This window comes from Camelus ferus, chromosome 1, assembly GCF_009834535.1.
Source record: "Camelus ferus isolate YT-003-E chromosome 1, BCGSAC_Cfer_1.0, whole genome shotgun sequence".
NCBI classification, from domain to species: domain Eukaryota; kingdom Metazoa; phylum Chordata; class Mammalia; order Artiodactyla; family Camelidae; genus Camelus; species Camelus ferus.
In genome coordinates this window covers 51236858-51255620 of record NC_045696.1, presented here as the reverse complement: position 1 = coordinate 51255620, position 18763 = coordinate 51236858, and the positions used below count along the sequence as shown (strand labels likewise).

General features: G+C 36.2%; 1 protein-coding gene across 1 annotated transcript in view; it reads right to left on the bottom strand.

Annotated features, from left to right (window-relative positions):
• GRAMD1C (GRAM domain containing 1C) overlaps nucleotides 1-18763 on the bottom strand; it is an 86737-nt gene that overhangs the window by 23445 nt on the left and 44529 nt on the right. The window contains 3 exon segments of the mRNA XM_032479356.1: nucleotides 4529-4688; nucleotides 7766-7898; nucleotides 10729-10847. Of these exon segments, the coding sequence (XP_032335247.1) occupies nucleotides 4529-4688; nucleotides 7766-7898; nucleotides 10729-10847 (412 nt within the window).

The window sequence follows — 18763 nt, the reverse complement described above, 5'->3', positions numbered from 1 at the left end:
TAGCCATAGAAAATTGAATTTAACTTTTGTGTTATCATGACCTAGCCCAGGTGTCTCATGCCATAGGCCAGTTTGTCAGCTTCCACTTAAGGCTCTACCTCCTGGGGCAGATGTCTCAGGCTATCCACGACATGATAGAGCAGGGCAGGTGAAGACGTAAATCCTGACAGCAACACAAACATTATACTGGTGGAAAACACACTCATAATTTCCTTGTATTAGTGGATGTGGATACATTGTGTCAACTCATCTTCATTTGCCAGGGAAGTCCCAGCATCCTCTCAGATACTCTGAACTCCTCCCCCAAACTGGGCAAATACTTAATAAGCTCAGAAAAGCCTATCAGCAACAACCCTCCAGAAAAATAAGGTTCTGTAGCTCATTCTGTGAATCATTATATATCAAAGTTCTAAGTTAGTAATACGGTTTAACAGATGAGAACACAATGCTTAGCATTTTGTTCAGGAGCTGGAAGCCAAGAACCTATTTCTGAAAGTACAGGAATATCCCTAAAAAGCGTACCCTTCCATCTTCGTGGGTTCTATACTGCCCAGTGTAGCATAAGAACATTAAAAAAAGAAGCAGCCAGTCAAAGCAGATCCTAGGCTAACTTCCCCTCTCTGGGCTTCAGTTAAACTCCACACAAAGGGACTGGGCTAGGAGTTACTTCAGCTCTCTCCATGAGGCAGTTCCCGATGCTCTGCTTTGTGAGTCCTCTCAGGGACATGTGGGTCTAGAGCGAATCTCTACATCAAATAGTCCAGAGATCACAGTCTATGGGTGGTAGAAAGAAAAGAGAGAGATCCTCTTATTTTTTCATTCTGCCTGCTCACTATGGTACATCCAAGTACTATCATTTTAAATAAAATGATGTTCAGTTTAAAATAGTCTGCCATCGAGGCACGAAGCAAGACACTGTGGAAAACAGCATGGAGATTCCTCAAAAGACTAGGAATAGACTTACCCTATGACCCAGGAATCCTGCTCCTGGGCATATATCCAGAAGGAACCCTACTTCAAAATGACACCTGCACCCCATTGTTCATAGCAGCACTATTTACAATAGCCAAGACATGGAAACAGCCTAAATGTCCATCAGCAGATGACTGAGTAAAGAAGATGTGGTGTATTTATATGATGGAATACTATTCAGCCATAAAAACTGACAACGTAACGCCATCTGCGGCAACATGGACGTTCCTGGAGAATGTCATTCTAAGTGAAGCCAGAAAGAGAAAGAAAAATACCATATGAGATCGCTCATATGAAGAATCTAAAAAAAAAAAAAAAAAACATAAATACAAAACAGAAACAGACTCACAGACATAGAATACAAACTTGTGGTTGCCAAGGGGGTGGGGGGGGGTGGGAAGGGACAGACTGGGATTTTAAAATGCAGAATAGATAAACAAGATTATACTGTACAGCACAGGGAAATATATACAAGATCTTGTGGTAGCTCATAGCAGAAAAAAAATGTGACAATGAATATATATATGTTCATGCATAACTGAAAAATTGTGCTCTGCACTAGAATTTGACACAACATTGTAAAATGACAATCACTCAATAAAAAAAAGTAAAAAAAAGGTGAACGACGAAAAAAATAATAATAATAAAATAAAATAGTCTGCCATCTACCTAGTTCCCTCTAAATCCACATACACACGTCCAGAATTCCTAGGATGGTTTACTTCTTCTGACTTTTCCCATTGTCTCCCCAGTTCATTGACATGAAGTGTCTTCAGAACCTCACAACATTCAGAAGGTAAAAATTAAATTCATTGTAACACCCACTTAATATGATAAGCCTGAGATTTTGGAACCCGCTTAGGGAAAGCAATAGGAGAGTTCGATTGCTTAGCTAATGATAATCTAAGAAGGAAAAAAAAGTCTCCTCATACACCTTTAAGAAAGCCTCCACAAACAGAAGGCTGAATGTTACATGGGAGGTCTTACTACTGCAAAGCCAAAGGGGTGCCAACAAGGAGCAAAATGTGATTGGGGCTCATATGCAACACAGAAACCACATCGCTACTGCTCTTTCTTTATTTCTAGATTTAGACAACAGCTTATATGAGTTTTAATGTTAACTTTTAAGTAACTTACCATTGATGTTAATTTTATAGATACTCAGTAAAGAAACTAAGGATTTTTTTTAAGGACCATTCTTATAAAAGAGAAGGTTGAGGGGGAAACAAATTCTTTGTTTTGGTGTCACTTACGTGTCTGGCCACTGGGTGCCAGAGCAGATCTTCCTATGGTTAGAGACTCAGCCAGGCAGGGGATAGCTAATTCACACCTGCTGCTCATCAGCGGCCAGGACACTAAGAGCGGCTAGTCATTTATGGTGCTCAAGCCTTCTAAAAAAAACTTCCTCTCAACTATCTTTTCAAAAGAACTCAAAAACTGTCTTCTTAATGCATTCTATGATTTTTAGGAACTATTCAATTTTTTTTTTCTGTTTTTGAGAGTGTGGATTTGGTTTCCATCAAAGATACTTCAGTATTCCCAAACCAAGGTTGAACCTGATTTGGATTTGATTTTAGACTTGGACTTGATTTGGATTTGATTTAGATTTGACTTGGATTTAGTTTTGGTTTTCATAGATTTGGTTTTCACTAATAGTAATAAACAGACATCAGGGGTTCCCAAACCAGATCTAAGCTGAATAGTAAGTGGACTAGCAAGTACAATCATGTCGGACAGGTCCAAACCACAATAAGTCCCCGTTACTAATACTCTGGTAGAAATATTAAAATAACATGCTGGTACAAAAGCAGGTACAGCAAAACTCCACTGGCATTGTTCCCTTTCCTGAAATTTGAATGTAGTCAGTCACTGCCCTGGTTCTTGATCTTTCCCATTGTCTCCTCGCTTCACTGACTTCAATGTCAATAATCTTACAGCTAAAAAAAAAAAAAAAAAGATTCCTTAAAATGTCCATTTGATAAGCATGATAAGCCCCAGGCAACTGGTTCTAACTTAGAGAAAGTAAAAAAAAAAAAACATGATTTGAAACTCTCTCTTTTGTGGTTAAAGAAAATAGTAAAATTATAGTGTTACACTATGCAGATTTTTATGAAGATTTGTCTCCCCTGGCAAAGTAAACAAAAGCAAAAATAAACAAATGGGACTACATCAAACTAAAAAGCTTTTTCCACAGCCAAGGAAACTATAATCCAAAAGAAAAGGCCGCCTACTGAATGGGAGAAGATAATTGCAAACAATACATCCGATAAGGGATTAATATTCAAAATATACAAAGAACTCATACGATTCAACAGCAAAAAACCCCACCCGATTAAAAAATGGACAGAGGGCCTGAGCAGACATTTTTCCAGAGAAGATATACTGATGGCCAACGGGCACATGAAAACATCACTAATCATCAGGGAAACACAAAGCAAAACCACCATGAGGTACCGCCTCACACCTGTCAGAATGGCTATTATCAAAAAGACAGCAAAAGGGGTAAAGTATATAGCTCAGTGGTAGAGTGCATGCCTAGCATGCATGAGGTGCTGGGTTCAATCCCCAGTACCTCCATTAAATAAATAAATAAATAAATAAATCTAATTACCCCCCCCAAAAAGGATTAAAAAAGATAGACAGCAAATAACAAGTGTTGATGAGGATGTGGAGAAAAGGAAACCCCGTGTATGATATCACCAACCCCGCTGGTGATAATGTAAACTAGTGCAGTCACTATGGAAAATAGTATGTAGGTTCCTCAAAAAATTAAAAATACAACTACCATACAATCCAGCAATTCTACTCCTGGGTATTTATCCAAAGAAAACAAAAAGACTAACTCAAAAAGATTATATGATACGTACCCCACTATGTTCACTGCAGCATTAGCTACAATAGTCAAGATATGGAAGCAACCTAAGTGCCCATTAACTGATAAATGGATAAAGAAAATGCACATACATATACATTATATATATATAATGGAATATTACTCAACCACAAAAAAGAATGAAATCTAGACATTTTGACAACATGGATGGACCTAGAGGATATTATGCTGAGTGAAAGAAGTCAGAGAGAGAAAGATAAATACTGTATAATTTCACTTATATGAGGAATGTAAAAAACAAAATGATGAACAAACACAACTAAACAGAAACAGAATTCATAGATACAGAGAACAAACAGGTGACTGCCAGAGGGGAAGGGCGTGGGAGAGGAGAAAAGCAGGTTAGGGAGATTAAGAGGTACAAAGGAAAAAAAGTTTGCTTGTCCATTGCTACTGCTCCATCTCCACTGACTTCAGGTTTGGAATGTTAAAAGTTAACTGTGATGAAGATTTTCAAATTCCAGGCTTCTGAAAAGTAGAAATGACAGGTTAGACTTAGCAGCCCTTTTCCCCTATTTCCTGTTAACTTCCATCCTTCTTTGGTTCTTTATAGAGTGAGATTGTATCTAACGCAACTAAAGTCTCAAGCTGCGCACATGTAAGACATAAACATTAAAAGATGTAACTTAAATTTTACTAAAGGTTAAATAAGAAATTCTTTACCTTCATCAAAAGAATCTGAAGTGCTGCTTTTGTCCAAAGAAAGATACTCATTTTTATTCACATCCAGTGATTTTGACGGCACTCTACTTAACCTCTTCTCTGAAGTTAGTGAAGGACTCTTGGTCTGTTTTTCACTTTGGGGTTCCTCTTTCCCTAATCCCTAAAAGGCAAACAGTGAGATCTTAAATAATAAAGACATTTGGAAATACTGCTCTTTGAAAAATTTGTCTGCTATCTTTGCATTAAATTTCCAATTCAATTCATAAAATATTGGTAGATAGTATAGACCATTCTAAAGTCATCTTCTTACACATTATTGAACAGCAAATGTATGAAGAACATCATACAGAAAGAACTCACAGTTAACAACATGTGACTCATGTAAGTCAAAGGGAAAGGGGACAGAGTTAAAAATAACAGAACAGTCAGTTCTTTGGAGTGCAGTAGGGAGAGGAGTCAAACCCAGTTAGTTCCCCAGACAATACCTGCCCCATCATTTCAGAGGAGAGAACTCACCCATCTCTCAAGACCAGTAACTAAAGGGGAAAGGAAAAGAAAATAGAGAGAGAAAAGTCACATAAGAGTACAGTGTGGGAGAGAGAATTAAAAAGGAAAATTAATTTCACAGCAAACTCAAGAATACAGTTGCTTTGCTGTTAAGGGACTAAAGAATTGGGCATCAAAATATATTCAATATATAATGTTATCCATACTATCTGGGAATGGTTTAATAAAGATATGTCATTTCTATAATAAATTTAATGTTAGGCTTTAAAGTATGAATGCTATTGCTGTGTTAGTATTCAAGTAGAAAAGAATAGTATTATAATTAGGCTTAACAGAACAGTGTGAAAAATATACACTACACAGCAATGTACTTTCTTGTACTGCCTGTGTATAAGCAGATGAAAGAGAGCAAAAACATATATATAATCTTTATACTTCCTGCCCCAAGAGATCTTGAGCAGCACTGAACAACAGAAGCAGCTCTAGAGAGGATATCGGTTTCCACTGGCCACCGAGAAAGCAGAATAACAACTGGGACCCAGGACGCAATTTATTAAAGGATTATACTATCCTAGTCAGAGGACTGATTTTTTTCAAGCAGAGATTATTGCTAAAATCAAGCCTTGATTTATCTGGGATTTCCACATTACAAGGCAACATGCTTATTTAGCTGACCCAGGGCCTCTTTAGATGCTAAGCAGAGTAAGTTTCCACACATATTTCTCTTGTTTCTAATTAAGATACAGTTCCTATTGTAAAGAGCATGGACAGATACAGGAAAAGTAACAGTCACTATCTTTGAACGGCTGGCATCTGGACAATTTTTCTTTCTTTGTATACTTTTCTACATTTCCTGAATTTTCACAAAGCCTATTTATTTTATAACTTGAGAGAAACTTATTTTCTTCTTCAAAAAATGTTATTTCTAACTTTTTATTATTTACAACCTTGTTGTAAGTAAAAATGAAACAAAATAAGTGACATATGATATTTATGACATCTGAGAATCTTCCCTTACTGCTCTTGAATGCAAAAGGAAGGAAAGGACCAAATCTCTATATTATTTCTATTTCCCAACCTGAAAACATCTACGCTAAACATCAATGAATGTATAATCAATCTTAAAACATTAAATTACTCCTCTACATTCCATTCCCTTTCCTTAGAGAAAATATGACTTCCTTTAGGGACAAAACTAGAAGGAAGAACCAACAGGCTGACTATCCCAAGAGCGGGTACAGAACACATTGTCAAAGAAGCTCTATGAAGGACTCAAGAAATCAGTTCTCAAAGTCAAACTTTTGTAGAAGAATGAGAGGACTGCAAGAGATCCCTTGTCCTGTTACCACCCCAAAATTGAGTGGTTTGGTCTTCTCAATAGGAATGTATAAAGGGATTAGCATTCAGAATCACCTCCCTTGCACCAGCAGTAAGTTCCTAAGGGTATCTTGAAGTTTTACATGAAATCTACAACACAAAATTCAACTGAGATAGATGCTTGATTGGTAAGCTGATAATCTGGTGGGCTTTCACATAAATATATTCTGTTTCAATGTCTTCCCAACATTATTTTCACAGAAGACACTGGGAGCTCCACGAGAGACGGTAGAAAAGGTCCAGTGCTGGCCACACACAGATTCACCTTCCGTTATAATCTGCTTATGGTCGCTGAATACTTAATATGTACTAGGGGCTGTTCAAAGCACTTTCACATGTATCAATTCATTTAATCTTTATTTTAAAAAAACCTCCATGGAGTATTAGTGTCCTCATAGTTAAGAAAACAAAGGCATAGAAGGTTAAGCAGAGGTAGAATCTGAAGCCAATGCTCTGATCTAAACCAAGAAATTCAACATTGGCCCCAAACTTGCATCCCTAGTCAGAAGAACAAAAGCTGCACACTCTTGGCCCTCATGTGGTCTCTAAGTACCACTCTTCACTAAGAACTGTGGTTCATTAGGAGAATGGCTGATGCTAAGTCTGGGACAGAAGTGTACAAATTGTGCCTGTGACACATTATGGTACCAGAAAGAAAGGAAGCCATCAAAGATTACTGATTATTCCAAAAGGACAAAGGAGCCAACCTGAAGGGGCTCCTACTGGCAGAGGGGAAAAGCTGAGTATAAATGATGATAATAATAATAATAATAATAATAATAATAATAATAATAATAATAATAATAATAATAATAATACTATAATGACTTCAAGCGATAGAAACTCACCAAAATAAAAAAGTTAATGGGCTTATACTAATGCTTGAATAAAATAAAGGAAGAAACTAATTATGAAACCCAGTAATTAACTGGACGTGCCTGCCTTAGTCTTCACCTTAACAAGCGTCTGTTGTTACTCAAGCATGCTGCTAAGGGTTCTCATCTCCCCTTCAACACAGATTCTTTCCAGTATACACTCTACCTACTCAGAGAAAAATTCTGCTAATTACAACTTTCTCTACCCTATTATATTTTTAATGGTGTCTATCCGCCTTACAGACTGATGCTCAGGGACCTGTCTGGTAACTCTGAACCATATCCAATTCCGAACAGAACCACATCTCATTCCCATATAACCTCTGCTACTTACAGGCTTAAAACTCTTCACTTAAAATACCGGAGCAGTCTGACATCTAAAGTTTTTAAACATTTTGTATATTGCGTTTTTATTTGATCTTCCATTATGATGAGTATATGGCAGTATTAGATTTTAAAAAGGATATCATGCACTAACCCCTTTCGGTGGATTTCCATCGATTGACTCTGTTTCTGAAACCCGACTAATTGATTCACGGGTAAAACTGATTGACTTGGATAGTTTTTCATCTCTCTCCCCACAGTCATCCAAGCTGCTTCTTCCTGGACTTCTGTAAGAAACACACCATAGAAACATAAACAAGGTCACTGCCACACAAATGACTGATGTAGCCTCCTCATCGAGGTCCTTTTCTGTAATAAAGCATTTTGACAACAAACGTTTTTTGTAATGTAACAAACAAGCTTCTACTTATAACAAAGCTATCTTCTTAAATCCCATGCAAATTGACGTCATTGCAAAAAATAATACATGCTCATAAAAGATTTTATAAGCTTCAGAAACCATTAAAAATTAACCAAATACAAGTGGCCATAACAGCAACTAATAAAATGAACATTGCTTGTTTAAATTTTAGTTGTGGACAATGAAGAATCTTCAAAAGGTGCAGGGTAGATATTTGAACTGGATGCCAAGCAGCACCAGAAGGCACTTTTAGATCTCCTTCCTTGGGATTCAGTCCCAGCTGCCATAGCAAATACCTCCCAGAAGTGGAAGCTCTTAATGTCTGAGCACAGAGCCCATTCACATTCCATGCCTCCCTTCTTGCTCTTCTCATTCTTATAACAGAAATTCCTAAGGCTGAAGAAACAGCTTTCAAGTAGTTATAGGGACAAGTCTATAATAAATGTCTTGGGAACTGCTTTTCCTCTTTCAAGGAGAAGAAAAAAGTATATTAAATAATAAAGAAGCACAATGGATCTAATTTCCAGTGTTCAACTCTACTGAGCAATTATTATTCCCATGCAATCACTGCTACATTTAGACTTAAAGCTCTTCTAAAATAAAGTAACAGCCTGACATCTTAAGCCATATTATCCTGAGGAAGAAACAGAAAAGCTAAAAAAGCCTCTCAACTCTATTCTTCTCCAGTCAGTCACTCCTGGTCGGGCAGAATGGCAGGACTCTGAGGGAATCAAACAAACAAACAAACAAACAAACAAAACCAACTCCTAAACCAACTAGACCACTAGCCGTGTGTCTGAACTTGAGGATTTTTAGGATGGAGATGGCTTATGGAGAAATAAAGAAAAAAGGAGGAAGGAGACTGAAGGGAAGATTGAAAATGAAGAGAAAGAAGATGGAGGTGCTGGGGAAATAAAGGTTTGAGACACATGTTTCTCTCAGAGGTTGGAAGAATAGGGAAAAGAGCAGAAGAGAGAGCAAGGATCCTGCACACGTTTTCCTTTTCTTTTTTTTTTTTTTTTTTTAAATTTAATAGAGGTACTGGGGACTGAACCCAGGACCTCGGGCATGCTAAGCACACACTCTACCACTGAGCTATACCCTGCCCCCTGCACACCTTTTCTTAGAGAACATTCAGTCACCAAGAGAAAAGCTGGACATTGGAGTGTGTAGAGCAGCTGATCAAAAATATTTATTCTTTCTGTCTTCAAAGACTAGAAACTTTTCAAGTCAGCAAGGACCTTGGAGATCATTCAGATTAACTGCCTCCTTCCACAGATGAATAAAGTGAGGATCAGAACGGTTAAGCAATTTGCCTGACGTTGCTCAGCTACTTGGTGGCAAACTCCAGACTAGAATCCAGATCTTCTTTACAAAAATGTTAGGTTCTCTGCATTATGTCAATTGCTTTTCTACCCAACTCCAGTACCTGAGAGAGGCTAGTAAACTTTACAAGGAGAGAAGTACAATTGAAATTTTTAACTTTAGAGAAAACTAATAAAGTATGCATGTGCAACTGTGTAAAAAAGACTGTAAAATATTAATGCTGAACTGACACAATATAAATAGGATAATAGGATCAGCATAGCTAGAGGACTATCTAGACAGAGAAAAATTTTTGTACACACATGGAAACTTCAAAAGATTTCCATTTTAAGACTTACTTGCCACAGAATTTTTTAATAAATAATTTACATAATTTTCATTAAGATATAATTCATATACCATAAAATTCACCCTATTTAAAGTGTACAGTACAGTGGTTTACAGAGTTGTGCAGCCATCACTACTGTTTAATTTTAGAACATTTTCAACACCCCAAAAGAAACCCCATGCCCATCAGCAGTCACTCCCGGACCCTGGCCAACACTATGCTACTTTCTGTCTCTATGGATAATACTGATTCTGGACTCCATTTCGTAACAGTGGAATCACACAATATATGGTCTTTGGTGGCTGGCTCCTTTCACTCAGCTAATGTTTGCTATAGAACTGTAGTGTATTATCCTTAGCTGTTTTTATTGTTATGACCTCAATTACCACTGGACAAAATGCACTTTTATTTGTACAGGTTAATAAAAATGTCCACTCTTCCAAATGAATTCCCATCAGTCAAAAATAATCTCTCTCTGCTCTGAATTTTTCTGACATTATCTATTGCTCTTTTTGGCCCTTGTCATTTTCAACAATTATTATCACAATTATTTGCACTCCCTGTAGTGCTGTAAGCTCCTTTCATTAATGCTCTCAATATTTATTGAGTGCCAATTACATGACAAGCACTATGCTAGGGTATCATTGAGAAAAAGTCGTATTATCTTTGTATCCCTCTAAATACCGACCAGCTAATTTACTTTATTGTTATTTATAAGTGCAGAGATTTCACTAGGTACTTCTCCAGATCCTTAGTAAAAAGATTTGCTAACATCAAGCTTTAAGCAAATCCTAGGTGACAAATGTTACAAAGTTAACATTTCCTCATATGACCTGAATTTGCTTGCCAATTTAGCAAACTATTTTCTGTCCTCACCTTTCACTCATTCCACTACAGAAAACTGGAGAACCGGAGAACCGAGAGGCAAATTTCACCCAAGGGTGAATAAATAATTTGAAAGTCTCAATTAGTAAAATCTAAAATAAATCTGCTTTGATTAATAATAAATAAAATTTTAACATTTCAAAATGTTCTGCGGTACCTTGGCTGCACATTATCCTCAATCGATAGGGACAAGTTCTCCATCTCTTCAGCATTTAGGCCTAGCTCAGTGCCATAGTTCTGCTGGAGCAGCTGCCAGAATTCCTGTCTGGTCAGGCTCTAGAACAACAGAAAAGTCACACTGACCATTGGGAAACAACATAGTATATAACACAGTGAAGTCAAAATGACCCGCTGTGCAGCAACTGGTGTGTGGCTTTGGTCGTTACTTGACTTCTAGACATCAGTTTTCCGCATCTATAAAAAGTGAGTTAACAAAACCTATCTGGCATAGCCGATACTGAGAATACGTAAATGATGATTTTAAAGTGTGTAATAGAGTAACTACTGTCAATGTGAGGTTAAGACTTAAAATTTCCTTTCCATAAAATATTCTGTTCGTAGTTCCTGGCAACTACTAATCTGCAATTTAAATTCTGCAAGCCAATCAGTTTACCATGACCACTGGGTCACCATTCAGAGTTCTAATCATCAATTCAGAACCCCTCTTCTTAATCCATAATGTATCTGAATATTTTAACTCCAGTTAAAACCTCATATATCAATAAACTTTAAATTACATTTTTCTAAAATATAAAATGCAAGAGGCGAGAATTCAGAATATTTCTTTTGATTTACCTTTAATAAAGTTCAGCTTGTCTTTCTTTGTAGGTATCATATCACTATTAAATTATCTAATACAGAAACCTCGTGTGTTATAAAGCAAAACAAAAACAACAATAGTAATGATAACCATCGGTCTGATTCTTAGAAATATTTAGATGGTTAACACATGATTAAGCAAGGTAGAGGTAGGCAGCATAACACTTGAAGCAACCATTGGCAAGATTCTTTACATCCCTCATTCATTCAACAGACATTTATTCAGAACCTACCAAATGTGTCCCACCGCAGTAGATGCCAAGGAGGATAAAAATGATGTACTACTTGCTCTCAAACAACTTACAGCTGAAGAAACGTGAGAGACTTTTAAGTAAAAATTAAATATGACAAACTGTAACATTATTATGTACTAAAGTACAGTAGAATCAACATGATACAGAAGTCTAAAGGAAAGAAATATCACTGTGGATTAGGGTGGTCAGATAAGGCTTCACATTAGAGAAGGGTCTTCAGCTGAGCTGAAGGAAGGACATGAATGGAGGAAATGGAGAAACGAAGAAATTTCAGGAGAGGGAACCTACATAAAAATACAGAATAAATACATGAAAAATATAAATAATATTTGTTTGGAAGTCAATGAGTAGTTTATCAGCCTAACTGGAGTAAAATTTTAAGTGGGGAAATAGTTGGAATAAATATAGAGAGATTTTACGGGGCTAAAACATACAAATGCCTTGAATTCCTCCCCGATACTCCCAGCGATAAGTACCACACTTCCTTTTTTCTTTCTCCTTGTTTGTCCTCTCTGTCTAGTAGCTATGGTATCTTTGTCTGTTACATTACACTATGCGACCTTCATTATTACATTTCATGGAAACTCAAAGACATTCGGAAGAAAATTCCTGCACTTTAGACTACTAGTTCTCAAATTCCTAGGATCCACAACAGTAGTTGATGAAACTTTAGATATTATTATAAGCATTTCAAAAAGTCAAAAATACCCAAACAGTTACCTACAATAAAGTTGTTCAAGCTAAGTAAAATGTCAGGCCTCTTTGTTTGGGGCTGAATTTTATTATCCTAGAGTGGTTATCTCAGGCTTAATAAACAATAATATTCTAACATTTTATTATTTAATATACACCACTTATTTGGTGGACAAAAAGTCTTTTGAAGCATACTGTTCATCGAAAAAAAACTTTAAAAATCACTAGTGGTAGAGAAAGTTAAGGAACCACTGTCCTCGACCCTGAAGGTACACCCCTAGACATTTCTTTTCTGACTCCCACTCAGCAAGAGCCATTTGTGAGCTTTTTTTTTCCACAGTAGCAGTTAGCTCATACTAATAATTAACTCAATATTCCAAAGACATTATCTTTGAAGTACTTTTAGTGTCACAAGTGGATGGTTAACTTTATAAAGAGAAACAAGCAATATTTCAATATACTTGTGGAAGATTAATCTTTTATAAAAACTATTCTGAAATAATAGGTATCAAACTATTCCAAAAACAAACTAAAGCAAGTATATGGACAATGATAAACACTGAGACAGCTACCTAAGAGTGAAAGAAATAAAGCTTTTAAGTAAAATAGTAATAACAAAAATACAATTTTATTTGACTATGTAAGTAAATGTCTTAAATACTATCAAAAAACTCTCAGGGGTTAATAGCACAGTACTTTCATTATACTTTAAAATCTATTAATTAAATATAAATAATGTTAATGGTAAACAAAATAGAACCCATTTAATTCAGAATCTTATAGATTTGCTAATTTGTAAAAATGAACTTTTCTACAAAATTGGGAAAGTGACAAAAATGGTTATTTACAGTCATGCTGAACATTCAAACATTAAAATATATACCGAGACTGATATTCACAATTCTTTCAATAATCACCAGCAGAGCCAAGGTTAAGTAACCATAAGAAACAACCTAAATTTTAAACAAAGACTGAACACTTACCTGCAAACAGCGGGAGGGAGGCCCCCCCCCCAGCCCCCGTTCACCCTGATGAGCACTTGAACAAAATAAAGACAATCAAGCAGTAATCAGATAAGGCTTAAAAGTCAGATCAATGTCTGGCCCAGAAAGCTTTGTATTCTAAGCATGCTTGAAGTCTGTATCTGCAGCAGAGTTCCAAACATTTAATGACAACTATGTAGAATCACTGCTTCAATCTTCTAGTTTTATTATGAGAAGCTTTTCCTTATAAAAGGCTAGTTCTATTATAATTTAAAGCACATTATTTGTCACTTCCTGGTTTGTAGTATCAGCACTCTTTCCAAGGCTGCCAGACAGAACGCAGAATTGGAAGTTACACCTCGCTCTACAGGTTCCTAAAGCCACTCCTACTTGAACAGGGTAGGTAAACAGGGTTTTATTAAAGGGACAGTATCCAATTTTTGCAGTTCTACACATCAATTAGAAAAAATAAAATGCAAATGAAAATATCTTGCTTATGCTCAATTATGTAAATTGCCTACGCAATACTATTTTAACCTCGTTTTTTAAATTAAATATATTAAGGGTTAAATTTTCTTTTCCATGCTAATACTTCCTATTCCATTCTGGCAATGTCATCATTTCTTCATATACCACTTCTTCAGTACTGGCATCCTCATCAGATGCCTGCATTAACCCTTTACAACGATCAAGGACTGCATCTCTTGAGTACTGGAAATGGAACATCAAGAAATGGCAGGAAGAACCAGCTGTTCAGGTGGAGCAATTCCAATAAGTATTCAGCATATTTTTCATCATTGAAAAGTTTACATCTTGATTATTCAATAATTCTTTCCTTTACAAATACTTTTTTACTTTATTCAGAATAACTTCCTGGCAGGGACCTGGACTATAATAAACATTGAGGAGAGTCCCATCTATCAGTTCTAATTTATTTCCCAGAAGAAAAATCTTCCTCTAAATGAAACATCAAATCTTGCCCTAATTTCTACCTAGCTGTTCCATTTAATTCAGTAAGGTGTATAGATAAGTCAAATGCTACCTGATGCACTGCAAGGATCAACCTTTTGGGGGAGGGGAAGGGTTGTTAAAACCTAATCATTTCATACAACAGCAGAATGAGGGACCAGAGTGACCCTGAAGGATACCACTTGCTCAAACTGAAGAGAGCACACGAGGGGGCTAGGTTCTACTCCCTAAAAACCAGTGCTTTTGACATATTATAGCAGTTCTCACTGACCGAAACCATAGATAGGTATCCTCACTCTACTACGGTAACCAAATAGCTATGAGAAAAATATACATTAACTCTACTGTAAATGATTTTATATACTTCTGCTAAATATAAAAATCCCTTATAGTCAACCACTGGATAGAGAGCAGAACTAAGCTTAATAGGTTTAAGAGGGAAAATAGAACCTAAGACTGGGCCCCAAGAGAGCCTGGCACACAAAGGCTGAGTAGGAGACGGGTGCCCAGCAAAAAAAAAGAACAAGGGAAATATCTGAGAGGTAGAGGCCAGTTCAGAAAGAATGATATGGAAATTAAGGGAAGAAGGTGTTTCAAAATAGAGCATGCGGTGGTGTGAGATGCTGCTGAAATAGCCAAGATGAGCTCATGTATGGCAAATGCAAGTGTGCAGAGGAGTGAAGCAGCACCTGGGTGACTAGGGGGACACAGGGAGGGAGAAGGAAAGAGTCCATGGGGGAGGGGCAGCAGCCAGGTCATGAAGAGCCTGTATGTCACGCTAAAGAACATGGAGTCCACAGTGTCAAAATATAAAAAGCCACCTTCTAGTTTCACATTGAAAAGTAACAAATTCAGAAATGTGTTCTAAAAGATACACTTTTAAAATTACTATTACTTTGGAAACAACCAAAAGGACAGATGAGAGTATTAAAAAGAGATCTTTAACACAAAGAACTATATTCGATAGCTTGTAATAACCTATAATGAAAAATATGAAAAAGAATATTTATATATACGTAGAGCTGAATCATTATGCTGTCTACCAGGAACTAACACAATGTTGTAAATCAATTTTTCTTCAATTAAAAAAAAAGATCTTTAGGAGATTATTATAACGGTTCAAGCTAGAAACGTTGAGAGCTTTAATGACGGACATGGCAAGTTAGCAAAGAAGACATAAGAAACAAGGATGTACCAGGTTTCTGGCTTAGGTGACTGGGCAGGATGAGGCACACTTTGCTGACCAAGGGAAAACAGGTGGAGGGTTCTACCAACCAGAAAGGTTAAAAAATAGGAAACAATATATATGAATACAAATATTTCTATTCTGCCAGGCTAGTATATAGAAAATGGAACTTAAAATAGCTATCAATGTGCCTTTATTTTTTCCATTTAGGTCTGGCTGTTACACTTATTAGATTCATAGCACTACTGGAAAACTTCTAGATTTCCAAGTAATTCCAAAATCACTGGAGAGGGGCATTAGGAAGAGTAAGAGGATTTGATAAGGCTGAGGAGTCTACTGGAGAAGGCTAGATGACAGGCCTCCAAAAGGTCTCAAAGGTGACATAACCTTGATAAATTGACCACTATTTGGAGGAAGGCCTCAGCACTGTCAACATCCCACAGGAGCACTCAGAGTGGCCGACTTAAACGAGCCACACTCACAGGCTGCATGTACATGCTCTGTAGTAAATACACTAATGCATAGTAGGAAAAGATCCTTTCTAGATTTCAGATTTCAATCATTCTACCATCCAGGTGCCTGAATACCTTGGAAGTCAGACTATCACCAGAAATGTGCATGATAAACATGGAGTACAGCACAGGTAGATAGTTTTAAGGGACAATTTACTGTGACACTGGTAGGGCCTGATGACTCATCTCTGTATATTTTTCTAGTGATCAAAGTCTGCCTCTGTGATTGCTTTTCTGCCCTAAGTCCTAAATTCTCAGCCTAAGTCTGGCCAAGCATCCTCCAGATTGACATATTCTTTCTGTATACATACTAGTACAATTAATCAACTATTTTAAACTCTTTTAACCCACTTGAGAAACAGGATACCCTTCTGTCATCCTTCAATCAGAGACTCCCAAAATAGAAGCTGGAGAGACATGTAACAGAATTTGGAGAGGGAGGGGTTTGTATACATTGAAAAAGCTCCCCTCATCACCTCATCCCTAGTCCTGACACATGCCCCTTCCTTCTGCCCTTTGGGAATAAGCCTAAAAGCCATTCTGTCTCTTTAAGCTTTATAATTTAAAATGAGCACAGATTTCTGCTCTACCAGGCCCTGGATTTAAATATTCACTTTCAAAATGTACTCTTCAATTTCCATGAAGAGCTAGCTTCCTAGTAGCTCCCATGTACTGGCAAGAGAGACTGCTATTATCTCTCTGAGAGAAAAATAGTGCAAAATGAATAATTTGATTCTGTACACATCCTGCCTATATTATTAGTATCAGTAATCCCAAATCTAATAATACAATAATATCACTAGAAACAGAAAAGTATTAATGAGGCTGGAGTAGCATGCTGGGGCCAAATCATACAGTCCCTACATAAAACTTTAAAATTTTATTCCAAGGGTAATGGGTATTAAGCAAGAAGCTAATACTAGCAGGCATACATGTTAAAAAAAACAAAAAAATAAATAAATCTGGCTTTAGTATAGTTCAGAGGTCCAAAAACTGTTTCTGTAAAAGACCACAGAGTAAATATTTCAGGCCTTGTGGCCCATTCAGTCTCTGTTGCAACTACTCAACTTTGCCACTGCAGTGTGAAAGCAACCACAGACAACACAGAAAGAATGAGCATGGCTGTGTTTCAATAAAATTTTATTAATGGACACTGAAATTTGAATTTCATATAATTGTGTCATGAAACATAATTGTAAAATCACTTCTACTTTGTGGACCATGCAAAAACAGGTAGCAAGACTGTCTGACCTGGTACAGAACATGGAAGGGGGAGGGGCTTAAATGCAACAAAATAGTGGAGGAATCAAGTAGGGAAGGGCCTAGGGACTCATCTTAAACCAAGGTTCTATACAAAAAAAAGAAAACATCAATTGTTTGTTTCAAAGAACGGAGCTGACACGCTCTTCTGGCCCTACGAACCCCAAATACTCAATGTGCTATCTAGAGAAGGGTGCCAAACTCAAGGGTTGTGAACTAAGTTGAAGGGATATCAATTACAGCATGAATGACCACGGTGATAATGTAAGCATGTCTAAACATTGAAGACTTATGGCAAGCTAAGCCAAATATCTGAAATAAACTGTTCTTTCTGAAGCAATGCATCAGAGGAACCTAATGAATGAAAAAAAAATGTACTTTTAAAAGCATTCTTTGCCAAAAACAAAAAATGAAATAAAATTTTTTTTAAAAAAGCATTCTTTGAGATAAACAACAAGGTCCTACTATACAGCACAGGGAACTACATTTGATATTTTATAATAACCTATAATGAAAAAGAATATGAAAAGGAATATGTATACATATGTATATATAACTGAATCACTATGCTGTACACCAGAAATTAACATATTGTAAATCAACTTCAATACGTCAATAAAATTTAAAAAAGCATTCTTTTTCAAAGGCATTATATTTGCCTCCAGCTTTTTTTCCTTTTTGTGGATTTATTTTACTGAAGAAACAAATACACACAAACACACATACATACACATAGAGTTAAAATCACTCTGTTGTATTAATCTTAATGGACTAATCTTTTATCTAGATTAATCTGCTTTGTTTTTAAGGCCCCCTTATGCAAGAAGTAAGCAAAAATCAGACATATTTACTTTTATTCTCAAATTCCTTCATTATATCAAAATCCGGTAATAAATATAATATTCTAAATTTCAAATCTTCTAAAAATATTTTGCAATATATGTAAAATTTATTATTCACATTACTTGTCTTACAGAATTTAGTTAGTCTGTATATTTTATGGATTTTGATTTTTTCCTTCTTTTTAAAAATAGTATTAGAAAAGATCAAGAAATCTAACCAAAATTTAATTTCTTTAAAAAAACTAGAAGACAACTGAGACTTGTAAAATTACAAACAATATTGAGACTACACGAAGCACCTAGCACTATGTCTGGCACCTAATACTTCATAAGTGAGAGTTACTATTATTGTTATAGATATTAGTATATTAAAAAAATGTTCTTCAAAGATCACTAGGAAGGGTAGTTTTGTTGTTGATTTTATTTTCTAATTCCTTTTCTGGGTGAATTCTACAGAGTTTAAAATTCCAATTAGGATAATTTTAAAACTGAGATCTCACCTTAAACTTTCATTAAGTTCTGTATAGCACTTAACATATAGTATATGCGTAAATGTGGATTTTTGTCCTACCATAGAGCAGAAATGGTCATCGTTCTATTTATTAAAATGAGAGCACTGCGTCTACTTGGAATAGAATTGCATGTTCAACATTAAAGATAACCAAATAATCCAA